This window comes from Oncorhynchus mykiss, chromosome 16 (genome assembly GCF_013265735.2).
Source record: "Oncorhynchus mykiss isolate Arlee chromosome 16, USDA_OmykA_1.1, whole genome shotgun sequence".
NCBI classification, from domain to species: domain Eukaryota; kingdom Metazoa; phylum Chordata; class Actinopteri; order Salmoniformes; family Salmonidae; genus Oncorhynchus; species Oncorhynchus mykiss.
Genome location: NC_048580.1, coordinates 67,008,698 through 67,033,054, shown reverse-complemented (window position 1 = coordinate 67,033,054; position 24,357 = coordinate 67,008,698). Strand labels below are relative to the sequence as shown.

The window sequence follows — 24,357 nt, the reverse complement described above, 5'->3', positions numbered from 1 at the left end:
TAAATAAGCCAGTAGCTTTCAATGCGGAAATGTACATGACTTGCCTCACAGTGACAATGACATAAGGAACGTTCCAAGAGGTAGGCTAATCATCGCACTAGAGATTGGTGCGGCAAGGCGCTCTGCGTTTGTTTAGAATTGTTGTATTGATATAGTGGCCGCCCGCTGCCTGCCATTTAAAAAGTTAAATTGACATCCCTAGCCGCAGCACGGATGGAGCATCTATCGAGGTTCGTAGGTCAGATGTCCTTGACAGATGACAGCAGAGCAGAGGGCATCATCTCATCGGAGTATAGTGTAAGTGAGAATCACCATACCTGTATATCAAATCAAATCAACTGTTATTGGTCACATGCACATGGTATATTCTCGGGTTATAATTAATTCCCATAGAAAGACAATAAGACCAGGTGATATTTTCAGATGAAAAAAAAAAGTATGATTTAAGGCATGTGCAAAGCACTTCGTGGGACTTTCACATTGCAATTGCATTAATCTATTGATTGCAAATAACTGGTTGAATAATGGCTAAAGATTGTGTGTACGCTGTGCATGATGTACAACATCACAGGCTGCACATCATACACTGGTCCAGTTGTAGATAAGGGTAGTAAACCTGAGAGGTATGATGATTAAACAAAGGAAAAGTAGGCTACTGAATTGTTTGTTTGAATGTTATATCTGCAAATCATGTTGGCTACTTGTTTTCTGTATAGTATAATACAATGCATGTTGTAACTTGCTTTCTGTATAGTATAATACAATGCACGTTGTAACTTGTTTTCTGTATAGTATAATACAATGCATGTTGGCTACTTGTTTTCTGTATAGTATAATACAATGCATGTTGTAACTTGAATGCAGTTGACAAAAACCTTCTGTCAAACCAGTGGCATCTCTCTTTAAGGCACATACAGAAGTGAACCTTGGTTATTTAGTTATGTTTTGACATTACACTGAACTGAATAGCAAAATTTGCAGAAGTATATTTTGTTAAACTACTGTAGGCTATTGTTCTTCTTACATGTAAACCTCTGTAAGTGTTAAGATACAGTAGGTAGGCTAGTCCTTTTTTTCCCTAATTTAGCTTCCAAAGTTCAAAACTAAGTTATTTATTAACACTGAGGCCACTATGGGAAACATTTCCTTGTTGCAGCTAGTAGACTGTTGCGTAAGATTCTTTATTGACAATGTTCCATTGTTAGGGGTGCCACTGTTTTTACATGCCAGCCTCAGATTGGTTTCAATAAACATGATTCTGTTGACTGTTTGTACCTTGAATTAATGACAGTAATGATCGAAATAGTAATACACATGTGAACTATTTTCTAACCAGCCTCATTCAAATCAAATCAAATTGTATTTGTCAGATGCGTCGAATACAACAACCTTACAGTGAAATGCTTACTTACAAGCCCTTAACCAACAATGCAGTTTCAAGTATAAAATAAATAAATAAAAGTAACTAATAATTAAAGAGCAGCAGGAAAATAACAATAGCGAGGCTGTGTACAGGGGGTACCAGTACCGGAGTCAATGTGTGGTGCACCGGTTAGTTGAGGTAATATGTACATGTAGGTAGAGTTATTAAAGTGACTTGGCATTGACAATAACAGAGAGTAGCAGCAGCGTAAAAGAAGGGGGGGGGGGGGCAATGCAAATAGTCTGGGTAGCCATTTGATTAGATGTTCATGAGTCTTATGGCTTTGGGGTAGAAGCTGTTTAGAAGCCTCTTGGACCTAGACTTGGCGCTTCAGTACAGCTTGCCGTGCTGTAGAGGAGAGAACAGTCTATGACTAGGGTGACAGAGTCTTTGACAATTTTTAGGACCTTTCCCTGGTGTAGATGTCCTGGATGGCAGGAAGCTTGGCCCCAGTGATGTACTGGGCCGTATGCACTACCCTCTGTAGTGCCTTGCGGTCAGAGGCCGAGTAGTTGCCATACCAGGCAGTGATGCAACTCGTCAGGATGCTCTCGATGGTGCAGCTGTAGAACCTTTTGAGATCTGAGGACCCATGCCATATTTTTGTTGTGCCCTCTTCACGACTGTCTTGGTGTGCTTGGACCATGTTAGGTTGTTAGAGACTAAGAGACTAAGGATGTGCCAAGTGAGAAATGGTGGTAATGTAATTATGTCTATATTATGGCATGAAGAAAGCTGTGATATTGTATCAGTATTACTTCAGTCCCTATCTTCACCCCAATCTGGTCTTGAACTAGGGACCCTATGAACACAGCAACTGCCTCCCACTCCAACTGCCTCCCACAGCATCGTTACCTGTCGCTCGACAAAAGCCGCAGTGCAAGGGAATCAACTAGTTCAAGGTCTCAGCGCTAGTGACGTCAGCGATTGAACTGCCACTAGCGCACACAACAAACTAGCCAGCCATTTCACACCGGTTACGTTATTACATGCAGGGCCTTCAGAAAGTATTCACACTCCTTGATTTTTTTTTACACATTGTGTTGTGTTAAAGGCTGAATTTAAAATGGATTACATTTCTAAATGTTTACAAATTAATTTAAACTGAAAAGCTGAAATCTCGTTAGTCAATAAGTATTGAACCCCTTTGTTATGGCAAGCCTAAATCAGTTCAGGAGTAAAAATGTGCTTAACAAGTCACATAATAAGTTGCATGGACTCACTCTGTGTGCAATATTAGTGTTTAACATGATTTTTGAATTACTACCTCATCTCTGTAAGCCATGCATACAATTATCTGTATTCTGTAAGGTCCCTCAGTCAAGCAGTGACTTTCAAACACAGATTCAACCACAAAGACCAGGGAGGTTTTCCAATGCCTTGCAAAGGGCACTTATTGGTAATAACAATACAAATAATAATAATATCCCTTTGAGCATGGTAAAGTTATGAATTACACTTTGGATGGTGTATCAATACACCCAGTCACTACAAAGATACAGGTGTCTTTCCTAACTCAGTTGCCGGAGAGGAAGGAAACTGCTCAGGGATTTCACCCCAATGGTGACTTTAAAACAGTCACAAAGTTTAATGACTGTGATAGGAGAAAACTAAGAATGGATCAACAATATTGTAGTTACTCCACAGTACTAACCTAATTTCCAAAGTGAATATAAGGAAGCTTGTAGAGAATAAAAATATTCCAAAAGGTGCATCCTGTTTGCAACAAGGCACTAAAGCACGGCTCTCCAACCGTGTTCCTAGAGAGCTACTGTCATGTAGGTTTTAACTTTAACCCTAATTTAGCCCACCTGATTCTAATATTTAACTTCAACTGGGTTTGGAGTGAAAACCTATGGGGGGGTAGCTCTCCAGGAACAGGGTTGCAAAACACTAAAACACTAAAGTAATATTGCAAAACATTTGGCAAAACAATTACATTTTTGTTCTGAATACAAAGTGTTATGTTTGGGGCAAATCAAATACAACACATTACTGAGTATCACTTTCCATATTTTCAAGCATCATGTTATGGGTATGCTTGTAATTGTTAAGGACTGGGAAGTTTTTCAGGACAAAAAATAAACGTATTGGAGCTAAGAGCAGGCAAAATTCTAGAGGAAAACGTGATTCAGTCTGCTTTCCACCAGACACTGGGAGATGAATTCACCTTTCAGCAGGACAATAACCTAAAGGACAAGTCCAAATATTCACTGGATTTGCTTACCAAGGGGATATTGAATGTTCCTGAGTGGCCGAGTTACAGTTGTAACTAAAATCGTCTTGAAAATCTATGACAAGACTTGAAAATGGCTGTCTAGCAATGATCAACAACCAAGTTGACAGTGCTTGAAAAAAATGTACAAGAATAATTTGCAAATATTGTAAGATCCTGGTGTATAAAGCTCTTAGAGGCCCAGAAAGACTCACAGCTAGAATCGCTGCCAAAAGTGATTCTATCATGTATTGACTCAGGGGGTTGAATACTTACAGTATCTAATCAAGATATATTTGTCATTTATTTATGATTCATATTTAACAAACTTTAGAATTTTTCTTCCACTTTGACATTACAGAGTATTTTGTGTAGATCTTTTTTTTTTTTTTTGTGACAAAAGGGCTGAGGGAATATGGCTAGTACAGTATGTGGTTACTAATGTGTAAAGATTGGTTTCGTTGGACCTGAGACTTCCTACATTCAAGGTTTCTGCTCTCAATCTACCTCTCTTTTAATTACAGTTTCACAATCATGAAAGTTGCTCCCAACCTCATCTCAGCTTCCATGTCTCTTTGTGTTTGTAGAATATCCGTGATCGATCTTCCATCATCAAGAAAGATCTTGGCCTCACGACGAAAGCCGGGGCACTGAAGGACAATGTAAAGAAGAATCGTTACAAAGACATTTTACCATGTAAGCACAATGATGGAGACTTAAAAAACGTTAGTGGTTTTTACTCTAATTGAAAATTATATTCTTGCTTAATATTAAGCTTATCTGAACAAAAACTCATATATTTTTATATAGATGACCAGACCCGTGTTCCCCTAACTCTACTGACGAATGACAATGACTCTGACTATATCAACGCCAGCTTCATTAAAGTACGGTATTGCCCTCTCTCATTCAGTAAGTCCTATTGCATTTCATTCAGCTCGGTCTGATGCTGATTATTCTGCTATATCTCGTCTGTCCTCTAGGGTGCAACAGAGACCAGAAAATACATAGCGACCCAAGGACCTCTGAGGCACACTTTGGTTGACTTCTGGCAAATGATTTGGCAGTATGATGTAAAGGTAAGGAAGATTGTATTCAGCTTTCCTATAAATGTAGTAGAGCAGCTCTGTTGCACAGATGAAGAATGGGAAAATTGTCTCAATCTAATTTTATCTTTATTTAACTAGGCAAGTCAGTTAAGAACATATTCTTATTTTCAATGACGGCCTAGGAACAGTGGGTTAACTGCCTGTTCAGGGGCAGAACAACAGATTTGTACCTTGTCAGCTCAGGGATTTGAACTTGCAACCTTCCGGTTACTAGTCCAACGCGCTAACAACTAGGCTACCCTGCCACCCCTAATGTTACCTCTATTCCTATCCCTGTTTTAGGTTATAATCATGGCTTGCAGAGAAATTGAAATGGGAAAGGTAAATGCCCTTTTAGTCACATTTGAATAAAAAAAGGTACAGTGGAAGTGTGAACATATTATTGTACTGTATAATTCAACTTTGGTGCTGGTCTCCACTTGACTCATAATGTTGTTGTTTTTTTCACTCTTTTTTTTTTTTTAGAAAAAGTGTGAGCGCTATTGGACAACTGTCAAGGAAACAACCCCCTTTGGTCCCTTTATTGTCTCAAATGTACGTCTTTGTCGATATATCTTCATTATATTGTATACTGTGAAGATACACAGGCCACAGAGAAGTTGTAGCTGCACTGACACAACTTTCAGTTGATCCAGATTTATCTTCTTAGTTGTATTACTATTCAGGAGTCGTCCCAGACAGATGGGTTGCCTCCCACAATGTTACCAATATTCCAGCATGCACAGAGTGCTGTCCCACTAGGCACAGATGTTAATTTAACGTATATTCCACATTGGTTAAGTGACATATTGAAATGATTCAACCAGTGTTTGCCCAGTGGGGTTGTTTTATAGTCTGGGTTTTCAGAGAATATTCAAGAAGACTTCCCTTTTTACCCAACATCCTCCACAGATGATGTGTCAGTTCCTGTGTACTAAGTTTACTCAGTTTGGTTATTTTATGGCATATTGACTCACATGTTGTTGTCTGCATAAAATCACAGGCACCTGTTTCAGGAAACACTAGTAGAAGATTTTTAATTGAAATGTTATCACGTTTTTACAGCTTGAAGAATCCAACCCAAATGAGGAAGTAGTCTTGAGGACTCTGACTGTGAGATTTCATAATGTAAGTGTCCAACTGTGAAAAGGGTATTATTTTGTGCTGTTTTTCATCAGCAGCACTAGTCAAAGAATTCTTCAATATCGTAGAAAAACAAGTCAGTGTTATTATCCACATTGGATCATCTCATATTATTTGTTGGTATCCAGGAAGTTGAATGAGCGGGAGCCCGTGAAGTCATATGCAAACCATGTTTTCTGTTTGTCTAGGAAACACGGACTATCTCTCAATTCCAATACACAGCTTGGCCTGATCATGACATTCCATACACATCTGGTGGTATTTTAGAAATGATGGATATGGCTCGCAAAGCCCAGGGAAACAACACTAGCCCTGTTCTCATCCACTGCAGGTCTGTTTGTCCCCTATACATGACATACAGCACAGCCCCTATGATTACTGTCTGCCCAGTGGACTTGTTGTGCTCTGAGAGGAAATTGTCGCACACAGAGACAGACTTTGATCTATATGCCCATTAAAATTCATCAATGCATATCATTCAATGTTGTTCATCACAAGGCCACATGTACTCCTTGAGCTCCATGTGTTTTAATAATGCCATTTAGCTGGGCTCCTGAGGGGCTCAGCGGTAAAGGGAACTGCATCTCAGTGCCAGAGGCATCACTACAGACCCTGGTTCAATCCTGGGGTGTATCACTACTGGACGTTATGGCGAGTCCCATAGGGCGGCGCACAATTGGCCCAGCATCGTCTGGGTTTGGCCTGGGTAGGCCGTCATTGTATATAAGAATTTGTTCTTAACTGACTTGCCTAGTTAAATCAAGATATGTTAAATATTCAGGACCTCGTGTCATATCCAGACTTGTGACCTTCTTCTCTGGTAATGTTTGAGTACTGCTGTCCAACTGAGACTGAATGGAGCAGACCATGTATTTGGTTGTGTTTTGTATTTCCAGTGCTGGTTGTGGAAGAACAGGGGTGATTTGTGCCCTGGATTATGTTCATGATCTTCTTGTCACAAAGGTAGTACTGCATTACATTGATGGCATCATTTAGGGAATTAATTTAGGGAATTGGTTTTACAAGACCTGTGTAGACTGCAACTAAAAACAATAATACTTGTAAAAAAATATTTTTAAAAAATATATATTGGTGGGTATGAGTGTTTTGACTAATGCATTCTCATATTTCTCCACCAGCAAATCAAAGGAGATTTCAGTATCATGAAGATTGTAGTGGAACTAAGGAGACAAAGGCCATCAGCTGTTCAGACAAAGGTATTTTATTATCAGACAGAATTACATACGAGAAATTGTGCTTCAATCATCTTTTTTCCATCCTTCCAACCAGGAGCAGTATCAGTTTGTGTTTTCTGCCGTGGCTTATATGTTTGAGAAGGCTTTACGGTCACCTGAGAACAACTACCAGAATCTCACCAAGGTAAGACAGAAACAATTATCAGGTTTTTGTAATTGCTATCTCCAACCGACAGATGTCAGCCTTTCTAAAGGCAAAATACAACACAGTATTCAACACATGCCGTACTAGCATTCAGGTTCAAGCAAGCTTTACTAGAACAATAAGACATGAGAGGGTATGTAGTATTATTGGGGATTATTGACACGTCTGTGTTGCGGTCAGATGCTGCGTTTACACAGGCAGCCCAATTCAGATCTTTTGCTCGGTCAGATCAGATCTTTTGCCAATAATTGGGCAAAAGATCAGAATTGGGCGGCCTGCACAGCCAGAGGTACAAGGCAAAGCTGACACAATATGTCAGTTTGTCTGTTATTAAAAATAGAAACTAACAAAAGCCCCGTCTTTTCCTTGTGTCATCCATTCAATCTGATCACGTTACACTTCCGTCTGACATTTCAATGTGATGAGTGGAGTAAAAAGAACATACAAAAAAATGTTACGCAGGAAACCAGCCATCACGCTTCCTCTCTATGCAAATATTGGCACATTGAAGATGATTGTTCACACATTTTCATACAGAGCCTGAACTTTAGAGACACAGTCCTATACCTCTCTGGTCCTTAACGGCTTATTTTGTTGTTTATAGAGCAACCAACCTCTCTATGATGACGTTGAGTCTGTGAAGACCTCTCCACCGATAACATCAGCCATCACTCAGCCACTTGAAAAAAGGTAGGAGCGAGTATTCTTTCTTTGTTCAGTCTGATGTGTGATGTGCATCAACATACACACAATAACAACAGTTTCTGACTTCAATAAGCAGCCTGAGATATTGGTATACCACAGTAAGGTTGTGGAGATGTTGACTTTCAGTTTGCGAGAGCGAGAAAGAGAGAGAGAGGGAGAGAATGAGAGCGAGGGAGAGAATGAGAGAGAAAGAGAGAGAGGCAGATAGAGAGAGAGAGAGAGAGAGAGAGAGAAAGAGAGAGAGAGAGAGAGAGAGAGAGAAAGAGAGAGAGAGAGATTTAGGGAGCTTCCTGTTTTGTACAAGTGATTCCATTGTCATCTATTTCAGTTGGCTGTACAACAGGGTTTTGTGTTTGTTGGGTGTGTAGTTTTAGTGTACATAAGCTTATCGATACCAAATCATTTATTCATATTTTGATTGATTGATTAAGTCAACTATTACAGAATATATATAGATATGTACCTGCCTTGACAATCAAGCAAACACTATTAAAGTTGCAGTATGTAACTGTTGTGGTCAAATATACACTACCGTTCAAAAGTTTGGGGTCACTTAGAAATGTCCTTGTTTTGAAAGAAAAGCAAATTTTCTTGTCTATTAAAATAACATCAAATTTATCAGAAAAACAGTGTAGACATTGTTAATGTTGTAAATTACTATTGTAGCTGGAAACAGCAGATTTTTTATGGAATATCTTCATAGGCGTACAGAGGCCCATTATCAGCAACCATATATTTCAAGCGGTTTAGTACAATGATTCAAAGACACTATACTTGCTTGTTTTATCACAGAAACTGAAATTAGGCTAGTTTTAGCAACCAGGAAATGGCTGAGCGATATCTGTGTAGTGCACCTTTAATATTGCTAAATGTACTGTATATTCAAATACTGTGTTGTCGTACACGTTGAAGATCTTGAAGTGAAAGGGACTTTAAGCCAGTTATTGTTAGTTACATTTTACAGAACTTTAGGGAAACATGATTCATGAATCAGAAGGATGTCATCATTCCTGTACTACTAAACATTCATCGTGCTGCAGAGGAAGTGACACACAGGGCTGTTAAACATCACTTTCACATCCTCTTTCCTCCCTCCCATATGTTCAACTGTTACCAAGAACCCGCCAGCTCGTATCACAGGCTTAAACACAAATGATCTATATCTCTGTAAACATGGTCAAAGAGTCCGTAGGAAATCAGGATTGTAACATTGACATTTTTAATCAATCTTAATTTCTATACCGATATACTAATGGTAAAAATCCACTGTGGAAGCCCCAGAAAGAAAACGGACTAGATAATGAAAATTCAGTCATATGTATAATAGTTATGGCCATCTAGTGTGTAGAGCAGAAACAATAAGGCCACATTTGTACATTTCTTCTCACTGTTGATGGAATTGTGGATGTCTACTCCTCTTTAGAAATTCTAGTGTGCAGCCCAGAGCGCCTCAACTGTGCCAGCAGACGATGGATGACACCTATGCTGTGGTCAACAAGTCCAAACAGCTTCCGTCACCAGCCTCTTCCTCAGCTCCTCCGGCCGCTCTCCATCACTATGACAACACAGAGCTGGGCACCCTGAAATGCCCCGCCACTGCTCTCTACAGCACGGTCAAGCCCAAGAGCAGGTGTCCTCCAGTCAATCCACCTCCAGCGGCCTCACCCATATATGACACAGCTAGACCGGCCAATCACAGGCTAGCTGATGCCACATTAGGGAAGGAACAGAGTGGCTATGAACAGGTCACAGGTGAGAGCATTTTAGGGAGACCAATCTGAGGCCAGCTCTGATTTTGTTTTAGTCATTATGCCTTGCAAAGAATATCCAGTCTTTTAGAAGAGCATTGTAATCTAGATCTAGTAACCTCAGTCCAATATTGTGAAACTGGGGAAATTGTGTAATGTTTATTTACGACGGCATACACTGTCCTTTTAAGTATTAAATCAATGTGAAAAGTAATTTGAGTCCTACATTGACCACAAAGGAGCAATATTTGTTTTCCATCTTCATTCAGTTTCTTGCCAGTAACAATTCCTTGACAGCCATATTGAGCTGTTTATGTGGAAAATGTTTTACTGATTCTTACTGTTTGCTTTTCTCTAGCTGAGCATCATTCCTCGATGGGAGATGACTATGAATATGTCTCAAATCCCATCAAAGACCTGACCAACAGCTGCACTCCTGGTAGCATGGGTGAATATCTGCTTGTGTTTGTGATACTGTTATCCAATGCCTTTTACTGCTACTATCCCGTGCCATTATAGCTACCCAATGTAATATCCATTTCCTCAGAATCTCATGATAATTGTGACTGGATGTCAAAACAAGGATATGTACTTGCAGGCGCCTTCAACTAATCCCAAACGCATTTCTCAACTGTCCCTCAGGGTTCAACTGTCGCATTAGGAAACCCAAAGGGCCCCGGGATACCCCGGCAGAGTGGAGTCACGTGGAGAGATGATACAGCAACCACATACCAGGCCTGGGAATGGGCTCTTTCTTTTCTAACCCTTTTGAGTTGGTATATTTTTCAGATCTGTTGTACCACTTTCTTTATTTATTGTGATTGATATTACTGATGGAAAAATATATATATATTATGAAACATCGTCCCATTCTGAGACAGGTATTGTTTTTGGATACTACACAGGTTTTTGGATCTTCAGCTGTCCCCATTGGAGAAGCCTTTTAAAGACCCAGTTTTGGTTCCAGGTAGAACCCTTTCCACAGAGGAACCCTGAAGGATTCCACCTGTAACCAGACATGATTCTTCAAAGGGTTCTCCTATGTGGACAGTCGAAGAACCCTTTTGGAAGTTTCTTTTTCTACGAGTGTATTTACCAAATTCAAGTTATGGTGTGACGGCACTAACCAACAGGGGGCACTATAGTAACATGGGATAATGAGCTGTTCAATATTAACGAAACAGGTATTGTAAAATGTTTTTTTCACAGGTATTTTTTTTAAATCTCTACTCATTTCTGGTGACAAGGACTGGTGATAAAGACAACCATTTCTTCAAGGTTCTTTGAAATACATCTTTGTATTAGGCCTGCTTACTTACCACAGTCAATGCAGCATACATGTAGATACAACAAATGTTCTGGTGATCACATTAAAAACAATGTGCTTTACTTGAAAACACTTTGCTGAACATTCTGTGCTGGAAATAGCAGCTTTGAAGATTGACCTCTGACTTCTGTGGCTATGCTGATATTGTGTTTCAGTCATGGAAATCTTCTTACACTCTGAAATGAACATCTGTGTATCTGCCAGATACCAAGCTGATACTTTGTCAAAAGCAACAACAAAAAAACTGAGAGAAGTCTCTCTGGAGATTAAGTCAGCAATGCACTTAAATAGCTAACATTATAGCTATGTTTTTGTTTACCTTTATTTAACTAGGCAAGTCAGTTAAGAACAAATTCTTAATTACAATGACAACCTACACCAGCCAAACCCGGATGATGCTGGACCAATTGTGCGCCACCCTATGGGACTCCCAATCACGGCCGGTTGTGATACAGCCTGGATTCAAACCAGGGTGTCGGTAGTGACACCTCTAGCACTAAGATGCAGTGCCTTAGACCTCTGCGCCACTCAGGAGTTTAGATGTGTGGTCCTATGTCATGTTCCTATAGAAAGTTGCCCATAATAACTTTTTTTTTTAAACCCAGCCGTGGAGACCCAACGCTAGGACGAGCGTGTGTGATAGACAATTGAGGGGGTGTTGCTAATGGCCACTCTGTGTTCTAGTTGGCAGTGCATGTGGGATGTCAAGGGTTTAAACTCGGCTGGATGGCTAATCCCATTCAACAGATGCTAATGTGAAAAGACAATCTAATGACCTGCACCATGGCTTCTCAACCCAAGCCTCCAGCTATCTCATAGCAACCCTTCACCCAGATTTAGCCACCACACACACACACACACAAACACATGTTCACATATGCATTTTCACACACACACACACACACACACACACACACACACACACACACACACACACACACACACACACACACACACACACATTAAAATGCACTAAAGCAAATCAATATTTTGACATTTTTTCATTATTATTTGCTGCTGTGTCTGATGTATTGACTGGTGATATTAAATCTCCCTTTAGGGGATCAATAGAAACCTTACCTTATCTTATTATAAACTCATGAAAATGAATCAGAACAAAATGAGCCTCTACAAATTATAGTAACTGTCATACTGAGTGGGACGTATTTAATACATCAGACTAAGAAAAGTAGATACAGATGTAGGATCTTAATTTGATCACTCTTTTGTTGCTGAGTATTTTCCTGCACCGAAATGCAGATGAGCTTTGTGATTTACATAGATTAACTGAAAACCCACACTAACACATGGTTGCATTAACAGTATTTAACTTTTTATGTAGCCTATACTTTTGGCCAGCTAAAAGCCTTACCACCGATCAAGCAACATTATGGACTAAAGTCCATTTGCTGCAAGATTGTTTTGCTGTGACAATATAGGTCATATTAAGATCCTACATATGTATCTGGATAGCATTACATTAAAATGTCACAAGTTTTTTTGTATTTTTTAACTATTTAGAATGGATTTTTCTGAAGTTTGTTCATGTTTCCGGAGAGTACAACACAGAGAACGTGTAAATACCGCCCTCTTAGGACACAATTGTTTCTCGTTATAACCAAGTTAACTTAAACTGTTAACAATAGTCTGTGGCCATTGTGTAAACTCCAGACATATTAGGGTAGGCACTTGGAAATTGATCCTGATCTGTTTAGTCTTTTTACGAGCAAAAAAGTATTGATTGGTCGATACCTTGCATCTGATTTCATTTCCCATCTGTTTTCTTACTGAAATTACCATTCATTACATTCAGACAAATACATTTTACAGTAAGACCTTTAGTATCTTTCAGATCAAATATCAAGGAAATAAATCCATATATGAATAAAGAAAAATAACATTCTGTGTGAAATGAGTGTAAGGGAATTGGAGAGGGAGGGTGAGATTCCAACATGAGCCCAGGCCTTTGTGACTAGGTGTGTTGGTATTGAGTGAATAGGCCAAGTTTTGGATGTATCTTGCTCTCTGAGCTGCAGAGGGTTAGAGCCAGAAGAAGTGAAGTAGGGGGATGCAGGGGTGAAAGGGAGTTAGTTTGGACCGGTGTCAAAAGGTCTGTAAGACAGGAGGGAGAGAGGGGAAGAGGCTGCTTTCAATTAAAGACCTGGCAGGACTGGACGCTCAGTAGTTTGACTCTGGTGAAAAGAGGCGACAGTTCAATAGCTGTAATGTAATCCACATAATTACATGTATTATTTATTTTACATTATGACACTTCCAAACCAACAGAAAGTCCACTGGATTACGCCATAGCGATGGAATGTGTCGTGAGTGACAGTGCACCTTTAAGGATTGCCAGGATCTGGGCATTCTGTAGCGTTCTCAGAATAACTCTGAGATAAAACATTGTCCAAGGAATGAAACATGTTTATAAAGAGTAAACACAGAAGATAAATATTTGGTCATTGGCAACAGTATGCTTCTTTATTTTGTTCATCTAACATGTGCGGTGCAGTATCACTCAGCTCCACAGTGTTTTCATTTGAAGACGACTAAACAAACACCTCTTTTTGAACAAGTATGCTAGGCCTCCCTTCCTGTTGTCTCCGTGTTCACTGACTCACTCCTCTCTGTCTCAATGTTTTCCTGTCTCAGGGCCTTTGTCAGTTCCCCCTAGCCTTCAAACTGTAATCTAAAATGTGTCACCATCCCTGGATGTGTTTTTTCATTAATCAATTGATATGGGATTAAGCAAAATGACAGCGTAGAGCCGAGGAGTAACTGACTCCTCTCCTCTTCAGTTTGATAATGCCTGTGAGTTGGCCTCTCTGGGGCAAAGAGCTGGTGTGTAGGAGGTTTGGGAATGTACTTTGATTACAGCAAAGGATGCTGGTAGAGCAGGCAGGACCTGTGGTTACAGTGGATTATACTCCCGCTGAAATGTATACATACTGTGCTCTGCCCTGCCTCACTCCCCCATCTCTCTCTTTCTCACTCTCTCTCTCTCTCTGATATCTCTCTCTCTCTCTGTCCATCATTCTCTCTCTTCAACCACAAAGTACAGCTCTTTCTGTAGCTGAAGCAGAGGGGTGGCACAGAGAGCTGGAACAGGGTGAGTGTGCTGCGTGGCAGTGGCTTTGTGGATGCAGCTCCAAGACTTGGGCTGTTGGCTCGAAGAGTGGAAAGGAGACCACAGGCACGAATTGGATTTCAAGTGGAAAGACCTGTGTATCAGTGAACGACAGCTGCTTACCAAATTGCCACTCACTTAACCATCCCTGATACCAGCCATTACCTGCTGTCCAATACCTATGACATGACGCCCTGAGCATAGACAACCTTTATTGAACAATCACCATACATAGATAGGTATGAGTGGATTGCAGAATTCCGGGAACTTTCAATAAATCCCCTGGTTTCCCAGCAATCCTGGTTGGAGATTTCTGGATTTCCTGCTTATTCCCTTCTTATTCCGGGGATCCTCCAACCGGGATTTCAGAAAAACCAAGGCAACTCTATGTATGACCCTATGTACTTCCACTATGATCTCTATAGCAAAAATAGATCTGTGTTTTCTGCATCACCAATACTCCATTTGTTGGGCCGTTGTTTATCGTTGGCTCTAGGCTATTAGCATTCCCAATATCACTGTATAAGATACTGCTGTATTTACTGTAGATCACAGGTGATTGATGGCACCTTAACTGGGGAGGACGGCTCATAGTAATGGCTGGAACAGAATACATGGAATGCTATCGGAACACATCAAAGACGTGGTTTCCATGTTTGACACCATTCTATTCACACCATTCCGGACATTATTATGAACCGTCCTCCCCTCAGCAGCCTCCTGTGCTGAAGATTATTTTGGCATCTCAGGTTGTGAGTTTGACTCAATATATTGCCACAAGAAATGTCTTGTCAATCGAGTAGAAAAACGCATGGATAACTTTACAGAGTTTAGTGCGAACTGAAAAGTAATACCCCCCCCCCCCCCCCCCCCCCCCCCCCGAATATCCAACAAACTGGAATAGTGACTGTTGTTACTGTTGTTGCTTAGAAACTGTTTCAGCTCTACTTCAAAGTTTTCTTGATTTGTTTTTGTTGCAATAAGATTTCAACTTTAGTGAACTGCAGTGATATGGTGCGTTATGAGACACAGTGCATTACGCTTCATTTATTTATTACTGTGCATCGTCACACTTGATAAGTGTTCTCTCGTGTTACATTTTACGTTTGAGTTTGAGATCAGTTGTTTTCCATTACAAACTCAGGCAAACAAACACATTCGAAAGAAAACGAGCACATAAACCACTGCAGGAAAGGCCCCAAAAATATGCCAGTACAATGATACAGGACTACTGGCTTGGTTTTAACGAGACCTTTCATGAGATGCAGGCTCAACCAGTCAAATTGTTCCCTCTCCACCTCGCTGTGGTTTGGGGAGGAGGAGGAGGGTGCTCTCTGTGGTCTGGACCCTCTAAACTACACACATGATTTCACTAACAGCTGTAGTGGCTTATTGAGGCCAGATGTGAGGCTCATGTGGCTGAAGCTGCAGCGCTGGGGAAAGAGCAGCCTGGGGACAGGCCTAAGCACTCAGAAGTCAATAGAGAGGGGCATTGTCATGCATGCTGCAACCCTTTTTATGGTGACTTGAGCAAATTAACAGGGAGTAGGCATCAATTTACACGTAGATTCCTCCGTAATTGTAAAATGTTTTGTTTGCCAAGTCTCTCTCTCTCTCTCTCTCTCTCTCTCTCTCTCGGTGTGTGTGTGTGTGTGTGTGTGTGTGTGTGTGTGTGTGTGTGTGCGTGCGTGCGTGTGTGTCTGTGTCTGTGTGTGTGTGTGCACGTGTGTGTGCGTGTGTGTGTGTGTGTGTGTGCGTGCTTGTCATGAACATTTCCAACTTGACTTGTTTTACAAAGAAAAACAACAGGGGAATGATCATTTCTGTTTGATCCCTGGAAATGCCCATGAACCATTTTGGATGTAAAAATATGATGTGAGAGTTGAACTCGACAGAGCAGTTTGGAACCCTCTTTCTGATTTGTCTATGAACTAATTTACTGCCTGGTGACGTCAGGCAGGCCACAACTCCAGGCAAAAAATTTCAGGCAGTCTTTTCAAACAGCTCTTACACTAACACCTCTGACACTCATTTTCACAATTTCACAGTATTATTCCAACATCATAGAGTGAAAATATAAAACTCAGAGTCTTTAAGACACGTCTACAATACAGCAACGTCTCAAGTCGTTTTCAGAAGCAGGCGATGGCTGGGTGTGTAGGTTGGCTTCTGTACCAGCATGATGCTTTAAAATTATATTCTAGTACAGCTGAAGGTTTTGGCAAAGACAGAGAAGATGTCTGTTTCACTCAGTGACCATTTTTGTTATTGATTAAATAATCCAAACACATTCTGTCAGCACAAGAAGAATGTTTGTTGTCTTACCCTGGAGACATTTGACTATCTGCTATGACTGAGTGTGCAAAGCCGTCATCCAGGAAAATGGTGGCTACTTGGAAGAATCTAAACATTTAATATATATTTTTATTTGTTTGGTTACTACATGATTCCATATGTGTTATTTCATAGTTTTGAATTCTTCACTATTATTCTAACTATTATTCTACAATTTAGAAAATAGTTTTAAAAAATAAAGAAACCCCTTGAATGAGTAGGTGTGTCCAAACTTTTGACTGGTACTGTATATATGAACTAATTTGTTAGATTTTTGCACTCCTATAGCCACTGGGGGGCAGTGGTGGCTTCTATGGGGTAGAGGGCAGTTTCAACCACATCACCCAAACAGAGGCAGCCTCTCAGGCTGACTGACTGACTGACTACAACACAGGCTAATGTTTAACATTGGCCATAATGTTTCCAGCCTCTGAAATGACCATCATAATATCTCATTTCAAAGGCTGAATTGAAAATATTAATGGGCGCTTAAATTATTTATTGATATTGAGGTTAATGAAGTTTAAATGCAGCAATCATAACAATATACACTATATTTACAAAAGTACGTGGACATCCCTTCAAATTAGTGGATTTGTCTATTTTATCCATACCTGTTGCTGACAGGTGTATTAAATTGAGCACACACCCATGCAATCTCCATAGACAAACATTGGTAGTAGAATGGCCTTACTGAAGAGCTAAGTGACTTTCAACGTGACACCGTCATAGGATGCTACCTTTCCAACAAGTCAGTTCGGAACATTTCTGCCCTGCTAGAGCTGCCCCAGTCAACTTTAAGTGCTGTTATTTTGAAGTAGGAGCAACAACAGCTCAGCCACAAAGTGGTAGGCCACACAAGCTCACAGAGCGGGACCACCGAGTGCTGAAGCGCATAGCAGTTGCAACACTCACTACAAAGTTCCAAACTGCCTCTGGAAGCAACGTCAGCACAACAACTGTTTGTCGGGCGCTTCATGAAATGGGTTTCCATGGCCGAGCAGCCGCAGACAAGCCTAAGATCACCATGCACAATGCCAAGTGTCGACTGGAGTGGTGTAAAGCTCACCACCATTGAACTCTGTAGCAGTTGAAACGCGTTCCCTGGAGTGATGAATCACACTTCACGATCTCGGCAGTCTGACGGACGAATCTGGCTTTAGCGGATGCCCGGAGAACGCTGTTGTCCACAGACTTCTGGTCATTCAGTGTAACACTCACGACATGTGTGTCTCTAATACACCCTGGCTCCACTCCAAGCCCATGAGTAGGCAGGACCCATAGGGGATTACTGCTTCTGAACTGCACGCTTGTGAAATTGCCCGAGTCTAATAATGTACAGTATGCAATCAAATTAATAAGGATACTTCCAGGGAGAACCTGACATCATCACAAATGACAGACTCCACCTAGAGGCTATTTCATTCTATCAAATGGTAAATTAATATTACAGAACTGGACTGAGACCATATCCGGCACTATAAAGACCTTGTACCGTAGTCCTGTATGGAAAATGCCTCCCAATATCATTCTGGTTTCCATTTTTTGTGACTGGCATGTTATCATTGTCCCATGATGATAGTACTGCCTGGCATGTTATCATTGTCCCATGATGATAATACTGCCTGGCATGTTATCATTGTCCCATGATGATAGTACTGCCTGGAATGTTATCATTGTCCCACGATGATAGTAATGCCTGTCATGTTATCATTGTCCCATGATGATAGTACTGCCTGGCATGTTATCATTGTCCCATGGTGATAGTACTGCCTGGCATGTTATCATTGTCCCATGATGATAGTACTGCCTGGCATGTTATCATTGTCCCATGGTGATAGTACTGCCTGGCATGTTATCATTGTCCCATGATGATAGTACTGCCTGGCATGTTATCATTGTTCCATGATGATAGTACTGCCTGGCATGTTATCATTGTCCCATGATGATAGTACTGCCTGGTATGTTATCATTGTCCCATGATGATAGTACTGCCTGGCATGTTATCATTGTCCCATGATGATAGTACTGCCTGGCATGTTATCATTGTCCCATGATGATAGTACTGATGATAGTACTGCCTGGCATGTTATCATTGTCCCATCATGATAGTACTGCTTGGCATGTTATCATTGTCCCATGGTGATAGTACTGCCTGGCATGTTATCATTGTCCCATGGTTATAGTACTGCCTGGCATGTTATCATTGTCCCATGGTGATAGTACTGCCTGGCATGTTATCATTGTCCCATGATCATAGTACTGCCTGGCATGTTATCATTGTCCCATGATGATAGTACTGCCTGGCATGTTATCATTGTCCCATGATGATAGTACTGCCTGGCATGTTATCATTGTCCCATGATGATAATACTGCCTGGCATGTTATCATTGTCCCATGATGATAGTACTGCCTGGCATGTTATCATAGTCCCATGATGATAATACTGCCCGCTTTGTAGACTGATGTAAGGATATTCATTTTTGAATTGCGTAGATCTTTGGAAACACAACAATTAGGATTGCAAAATTTCTGAAGCATGCAATAAATTCCCTGGTCATTTAATAAAAGTTACAAAAATTGTGCAACCATAATTCTAGTAGTTCCAACCCATCTTGGAAGAACACCCGACAGCAAATATGATTGGAGGGTGGCTCCAGTAAAGATGCTGGGGTCCCTGTGATGAGGGTCGTGTTTTTCAAAAGGAAACCATATGGTCGTTTCATCTACACCAGGGGGTTCATGGTCCTGTGTTTCCTCTGCTCACATCTCCTAGCCTTCGGCAGGGGGCCGTTCTCCGAAAGCACAGTGTGGTCGAGGAACTTAGGAGGAAGTTCTGTCTTCCTCAAGTGGCTTCAATTAGAGACAGTCACAATTACAGAGGGAGGGAGTACAAGTGGTCAAACCTGCCAAGCTCAAACTCCAACTGGATTACAGGGACGGGCACATGGAGGCTACCACAGCGAGCTAGGCTACTTGGTGATTCCTAACCCACCCCAACCAAGGGTTATTTTAGGAACTCTCCGGTTTCTGTGTCTGGACTGATCTAATTTCACTCCGTTCAACCCAATGACTGATTCAACCTCTTCAGACTAGAATACCATACTGCCGTAGGATGCAAATGTTTGTTTTGTATGGTTTCACTTCCAAGGCCCCATGAAGGCCCTAATATGTTGATAAATACAAACGCTTTCAACACTATTAATTTATACCACAACAAAGAGCACTATAGTTTGTGGTGATTTGTATTCTGCTTTAGCTGAATTGTCTTTACTGCACTGTGGGATTGCAAGTGTCATTCCTCCTAAACTGGCTTTTACTTGACACATGATTTGAATAAGTGTATTGCTTTGCTGCTTGCTGGTGGATGGCATGAAACCACATAACTGGTGAACGACAGACAACGTTGGTAGATTATAACTCCCAATAAGGTGCATATTGCAGCTTTAGAATAAGTTAATACTGAATGTCTTATATATTTACACTGTTCAGAGCAAACGCTAGTCTAAAGTAATTTTTATTTTTCAGTTTTCTCCATGTACTGTATTTCTGCATGTTAACAATATAGTGAGCAACTTGTTTACAGTGACACTGTTTTGATATTGTCCCCAAGCATCCTGTCTCTTGTTTGAAATGTCTGTTTTTACAATATCAAACTACATATCCTTTAATATTGGTTTTATATTGAGGAATAAACATTAGGTTTGTCAAATTGAAACCTACTTATTTCTGTCTTAACATCTATAACTTATCAGGTTATGACTTCAAGGAACTCTCTGTTCTTCATTAAAATAAATATGTCAATCATATTAGCAATTTTTTTTTTACTCCGAATAGTAGCAGATCTATAACGTTAATTCAGATCTCTTGGAACGGGAAGGTGTGCGGTTTATAAACGTTTATAACTGTTTTATTGCATGTTTTAATAACAAAGTGACGATTATGTCCACGTGAGGGAGTTTAGATTTTTTTTTTAATTCTGCAACATATTTACTTTTCACATTTTTCTCTTCCTTATTTTGTATCAAACATCTCTATCCGCCTTGAAAATCCAGCCTTCTCTCTAACATCTGGGTTTGGTAGAAAAATACTCGATTATGGGCGAGCCTTTTCCAACTACTATTAGGGTAGATTTAAGCGCATGCCAAATGTGATCATATATAATCATTATTCAAAAACACCAAATGTGAAGACAAAACGGTATTGTAATTAAATCCATGTAATAATGCATTAGTAACTTAATGTAGCAATTATATTTGATCTTATTCTACGGTTTAGTGAGTAATAATGAGTTTGAATCCCCTTGTTGAAAGTGGTACGTTCCATAAAGGGATAGCTACCCAGCCTTGCTCATCCAGGAGAAAATAAGACCGTTCCTAATGTGTAGAGAGTGCCATGCGATTCAAGCAGTGAGTGCTCTGTTGGTTTATTTCGAGGATTTTGCGCAGAATTATAACTAATTAACAAATAATTATAGGCCTATATGATAACCGCGGGAAAAAGAACTGCACGTGGTTGTGGATGTAACTGTTGCACTTTAAGTACAGGTAGGTCCACGAGCCTGTGTTTCGTTACTGATCTCATTTTACGATGCTGCTGACATAGTGGCTAGCGTTTGAATCCGAAGCATGCTTTTTAAACCATGACTGGGCTTTATAAGACTTTTAAAACATCATGCAGTTTGTATACTGAAAGTGTCGATAACACATTCATAAGCAATAGTCAGTAGGACTGCATGCTTTAGTTGTATAATGCTTTTAGAAAGGGTGCATGAGGTCTTTGGCTGGATATGTAAGCAGCATAGTGTGATGCAAGGAGCCGCCGCCGCTCCTTTCAGAACAAAGCCAAAGGGGCGTTAAAAACATTAGTTATCTGATGGAAAAACAGATCCATTTGCCTTGTGATCATTTCATTTAACATGTGAACGCCCTGGTCTTCATACATAGTTCCTTTTTTTTTTTTTTTTTGTCAAACGAAACGTTAATTATATTCCTCCATGTGCATCTATCTGATAACATCATGGATATGTTCCTAGAGTTTATTAAAACAAAACACAGACAGTAGACTAACTATCATGTAGGTTAATTGTCAACATTAACGTTTATCTTGGCAGATGAATGTTATCAAATTGACTAAAATAGTCTTCCAAGCAGGTCCTAACGTTACCAATTGGATTACTCTGGCTGCTTCACGAACAGGGTGTATTCGGCTCCGGGTTGTTTTCACATATAGGCTACCGTCTGACACATCTGTAACAGCTCCGGTGAAATATTGTCACGTGACCTCACGTTTTTATCAGAAAAATATGCATATGAATTAGAAACATATTCCATTCTGTGAATAATTATCATGTAATAGTGTACCCATTGCTTGTGATGTCCTTCTCAATAATTAATTCAACGGATTTCTTCATAATGCAATTTCAAATCACGTAGCCTATTTTATCCCAATGGAGTATTGATGGTTTCATAAGGGAGGAAACTGCAGGTGATACAATGTGTATCTTCACAACAATGAAGAGCATAGCCAAAGTTGGCAACAATGATATTTAAATAATAGGTTAAAGGGAGATTGCATTTTACACAGGGTCAACACACGGGCAGCCCTGCACATGTGTCACAAAACATTTGTCTCTTGTCTGATGTCTGGTTGTCTTTTTTGTTATCATGGCAGCATAATGCCCGTTGCCAGACTAATCACGATAGTTTGAGATCATTAGGGAAATAAACTAATGTAGGGACAACCTTTCACCCTCACTTAACCCTCCCCCATATGAATGAGGGATTTAGCCTATTCCCACAGGTTAAAGCACTAACAGCTGTATTATATATATATATCTGCAGCATTCACTAACAGCTGTATTATATATATATATATCTGCAGCATTCACTAACAGCTGTATTATATATATATATCTGCAGCATTCACTAACAGCTGTATTATATATATGTATCTGCAGCATTCACTAACAGCTGTATTATATATATGTATCTGCAGCATTCACTAACAGCTGTATTATATATATGTATCTGCAGCATTCATGAATGGGAAAATTGGTTGTGGAAAAAAGAACCCCTAATACACTAAATTACATACCTCAAAACCTATTGTCTCAGTTATATCAGAGAGCAGATATGGCCAGCCAGGTCAGGCATGGGATCTTGAAATCACAGAAGCAAGATTCCACCCTGCATTTGTCATTGTATAAGCTTACAAAGGGGCATTAAGAGTTTCATGATATCATTGACTGAGTAAGTGTCCAGGCTTAGTTGGTCAGGGACAGTCATAGACATTGGTAATCACTGAGCAATAGCTTCTGTCTACAAGCCGTTTCTCAGTTTAATGTCATCCTCTCCATTGTCTGCTGCTGCTCTGCCATGAAGGTAACACACTTAGCTTTTATCTTTAATGACATCTGTCTTTTTCCCCCCTCGGCAGGTGATTTCTGTCCCCCTCTTCCCAAAGGTAATGGGGGAGGTTTTTTAATGGAAACACCCTCCAGACGAGGTTACATATGATAGGTTACATGTACAGTAGAAACACATTGAGTTTATTTATTGTTAAATAAAGGTTAAAACATGTTTTATTATAATGTGAACCTCATGTGTTGATGCTCATGCTCACAGTTTTATCTTGGCAATTCTAATGGATAAAGTAATGCTACCCATTCATTAATTGTCTGACCAAATACCGAAGGGAACATCCCAATGGGAACACTCTGGTTTTCCATACCACTATCTGTGGCTGTGCAATGGAATATCCATACCATACCCATGTTGTCCCTTAGCTCAATTTGTGGTACTGTTTAATAAGCTGTGTAATAAGCTAGTTTCCCTGAAGTTATGTGAGTGGTGTTTGGAGATCGGTTTGCAACGCCAGGATAGTTGGTTTGATTCCCTGGAACACCCATACTCGTTTGGATAAAAGTGTCTGCTAAATGGCACATATTATTATTTATTAATTATGGACAACATTGGGCCAGTGTCTCAGCCAGGATGCCTGTTCTCATGTCTGGTGTAACAGTGGGAGAACAGAGGGAACTGCTGACCCTGGAATCATACAGAATGATAAACAGGACTAAAATAACAGGCAGAGGAAACAATCACATGACACTTAGAGTTCCTCTTTCCTCCTCTGTGATGGACTTAGCACCATTGAGATGGAACCGTTCCAGAGCTTCACAGAAACCAAAACCCAGAAGTCTGATTTAGATGTATTCATGTGGAATGTTTGCCAAGGCCAGGTGCATACTCAGATCTAGTCTTTAGTTTGGGTGGATGTTTTATCAATTCACCACATACTGTAAGTGCTAATGTGCTTATTCTTAAAATAGATGCAAGCTCTATTCCTCCCCAAACATTTACATTTTTCTGGCAAAAATATAACTTAATTATGAAAGGAAATGTCTTGGTGTTCATGCCCCATCTGCAGTAGTTTACTGTATGCAGTAAGAGGCAACGTACCATTATGTGAACTAATGACAGTTGAGTAGGGGTGAGTGCCTTTGAAATGAAACTCTCAAATATTCTTGGTTTTGGTCATCTGTATGTACCCATGAGTGGACAGCATCTTCAATAGGAAACAGAGCAATTCTTTTTTTTTTATCAAGTGCTGTTGACCCTCATTAGAGAAGTACTGGTGACAAGAGAGTGGCGTTTTCAGAGTCCTTGATTAGGTGAAATGGTGATTGCCCTGATTGCTTCTTTGTGTTCACGTTTCACAGACACTCCACAGACTCTTTCCATTCCTAACGGTTTATCTAAAAACATGGCCCCCTCTCATCTCCTCCTTTAAAGGAGATTGTGTTTGATGACAGTCAGCAGTGACTAGTCAGTATTTGGGGAC

The 24,357-nt window shown here is 40.2% G+C and overlaps 2 protein-coding genes across 5 annotated transcripts in view; both read left to right on the top strand.

Moving 5' to 3' along the window:
- Window positions 1-9: 9 nt before the first annotated feature.
- LOC110492588 (tyrosine-protein phosphatase non-receptor type 18) lies at window positions 10-11,120 on the top strand. 3 transcript variants are annotated; one of them, XM_036947591.1, is made up of 17 exons: window positions 10-80; window positions 203-297; window positions 4,226-4,334; window positions 4,449-4,525; window positions 4,622-4,717; window positions 5,030-5,068; window positions 5,213-5,281; window positions 5,792-5,854; window positions 6,058-6,200; window positions 6,415-6,564; window positions 6,766-6,832; window positions 7,009-7,086; window positions 7,160-7,249; window positions 7,875-7,960; window positions 9,399-9,727; window positions 10,082-10,171; window positions 10,366-11,120. In XM_036947591.1, exons 2-17 carry the CDS (start codon window positions 214-216, stop codon window positions 10,437-10,439), a joined length of 1,644 nt encoding a protein of 547 aa, XP_036803486.1. In that variant the 5' UTR covers window positions 10-80; window positions 203-213; the 3' UTR covers window positions 10,440-11,120. The 3 variants fall into 3 exon arrangements, with proteins under 3 accessions (XP_036803486.1, XP_021422679.1, XP_036803487.1); XM_021567004.2 differs by lacking the exon at window positions 6,415-6,564 and having other exon boundaries at window positions 23-297; XM_036947592.1 differs by lacking the exons at window positions 10-80; window positions 203-297 and having other exon boundaries at window positions 4,277-4,363.
- Window positions 11,121-20,893: 9,773 nt separating this feature from the next.
- The window catches only part of LOC110492586 (plexin A3), a 189,828-nt gene continuing 186,364 nt past the window's right edge, over window positions 20,894-24,357 (top strand). For both annotated transcript variants that reach the window (XM_036947590.1, XM_036947589.1), the window contains exon 1: window positions 20,894-21,059. The gene's annotated coding sequence lies outside the window, so the exon portion shown is untranslated. The remainder of the gene's footprint in view (window positions 21,060-24,357) is intronic.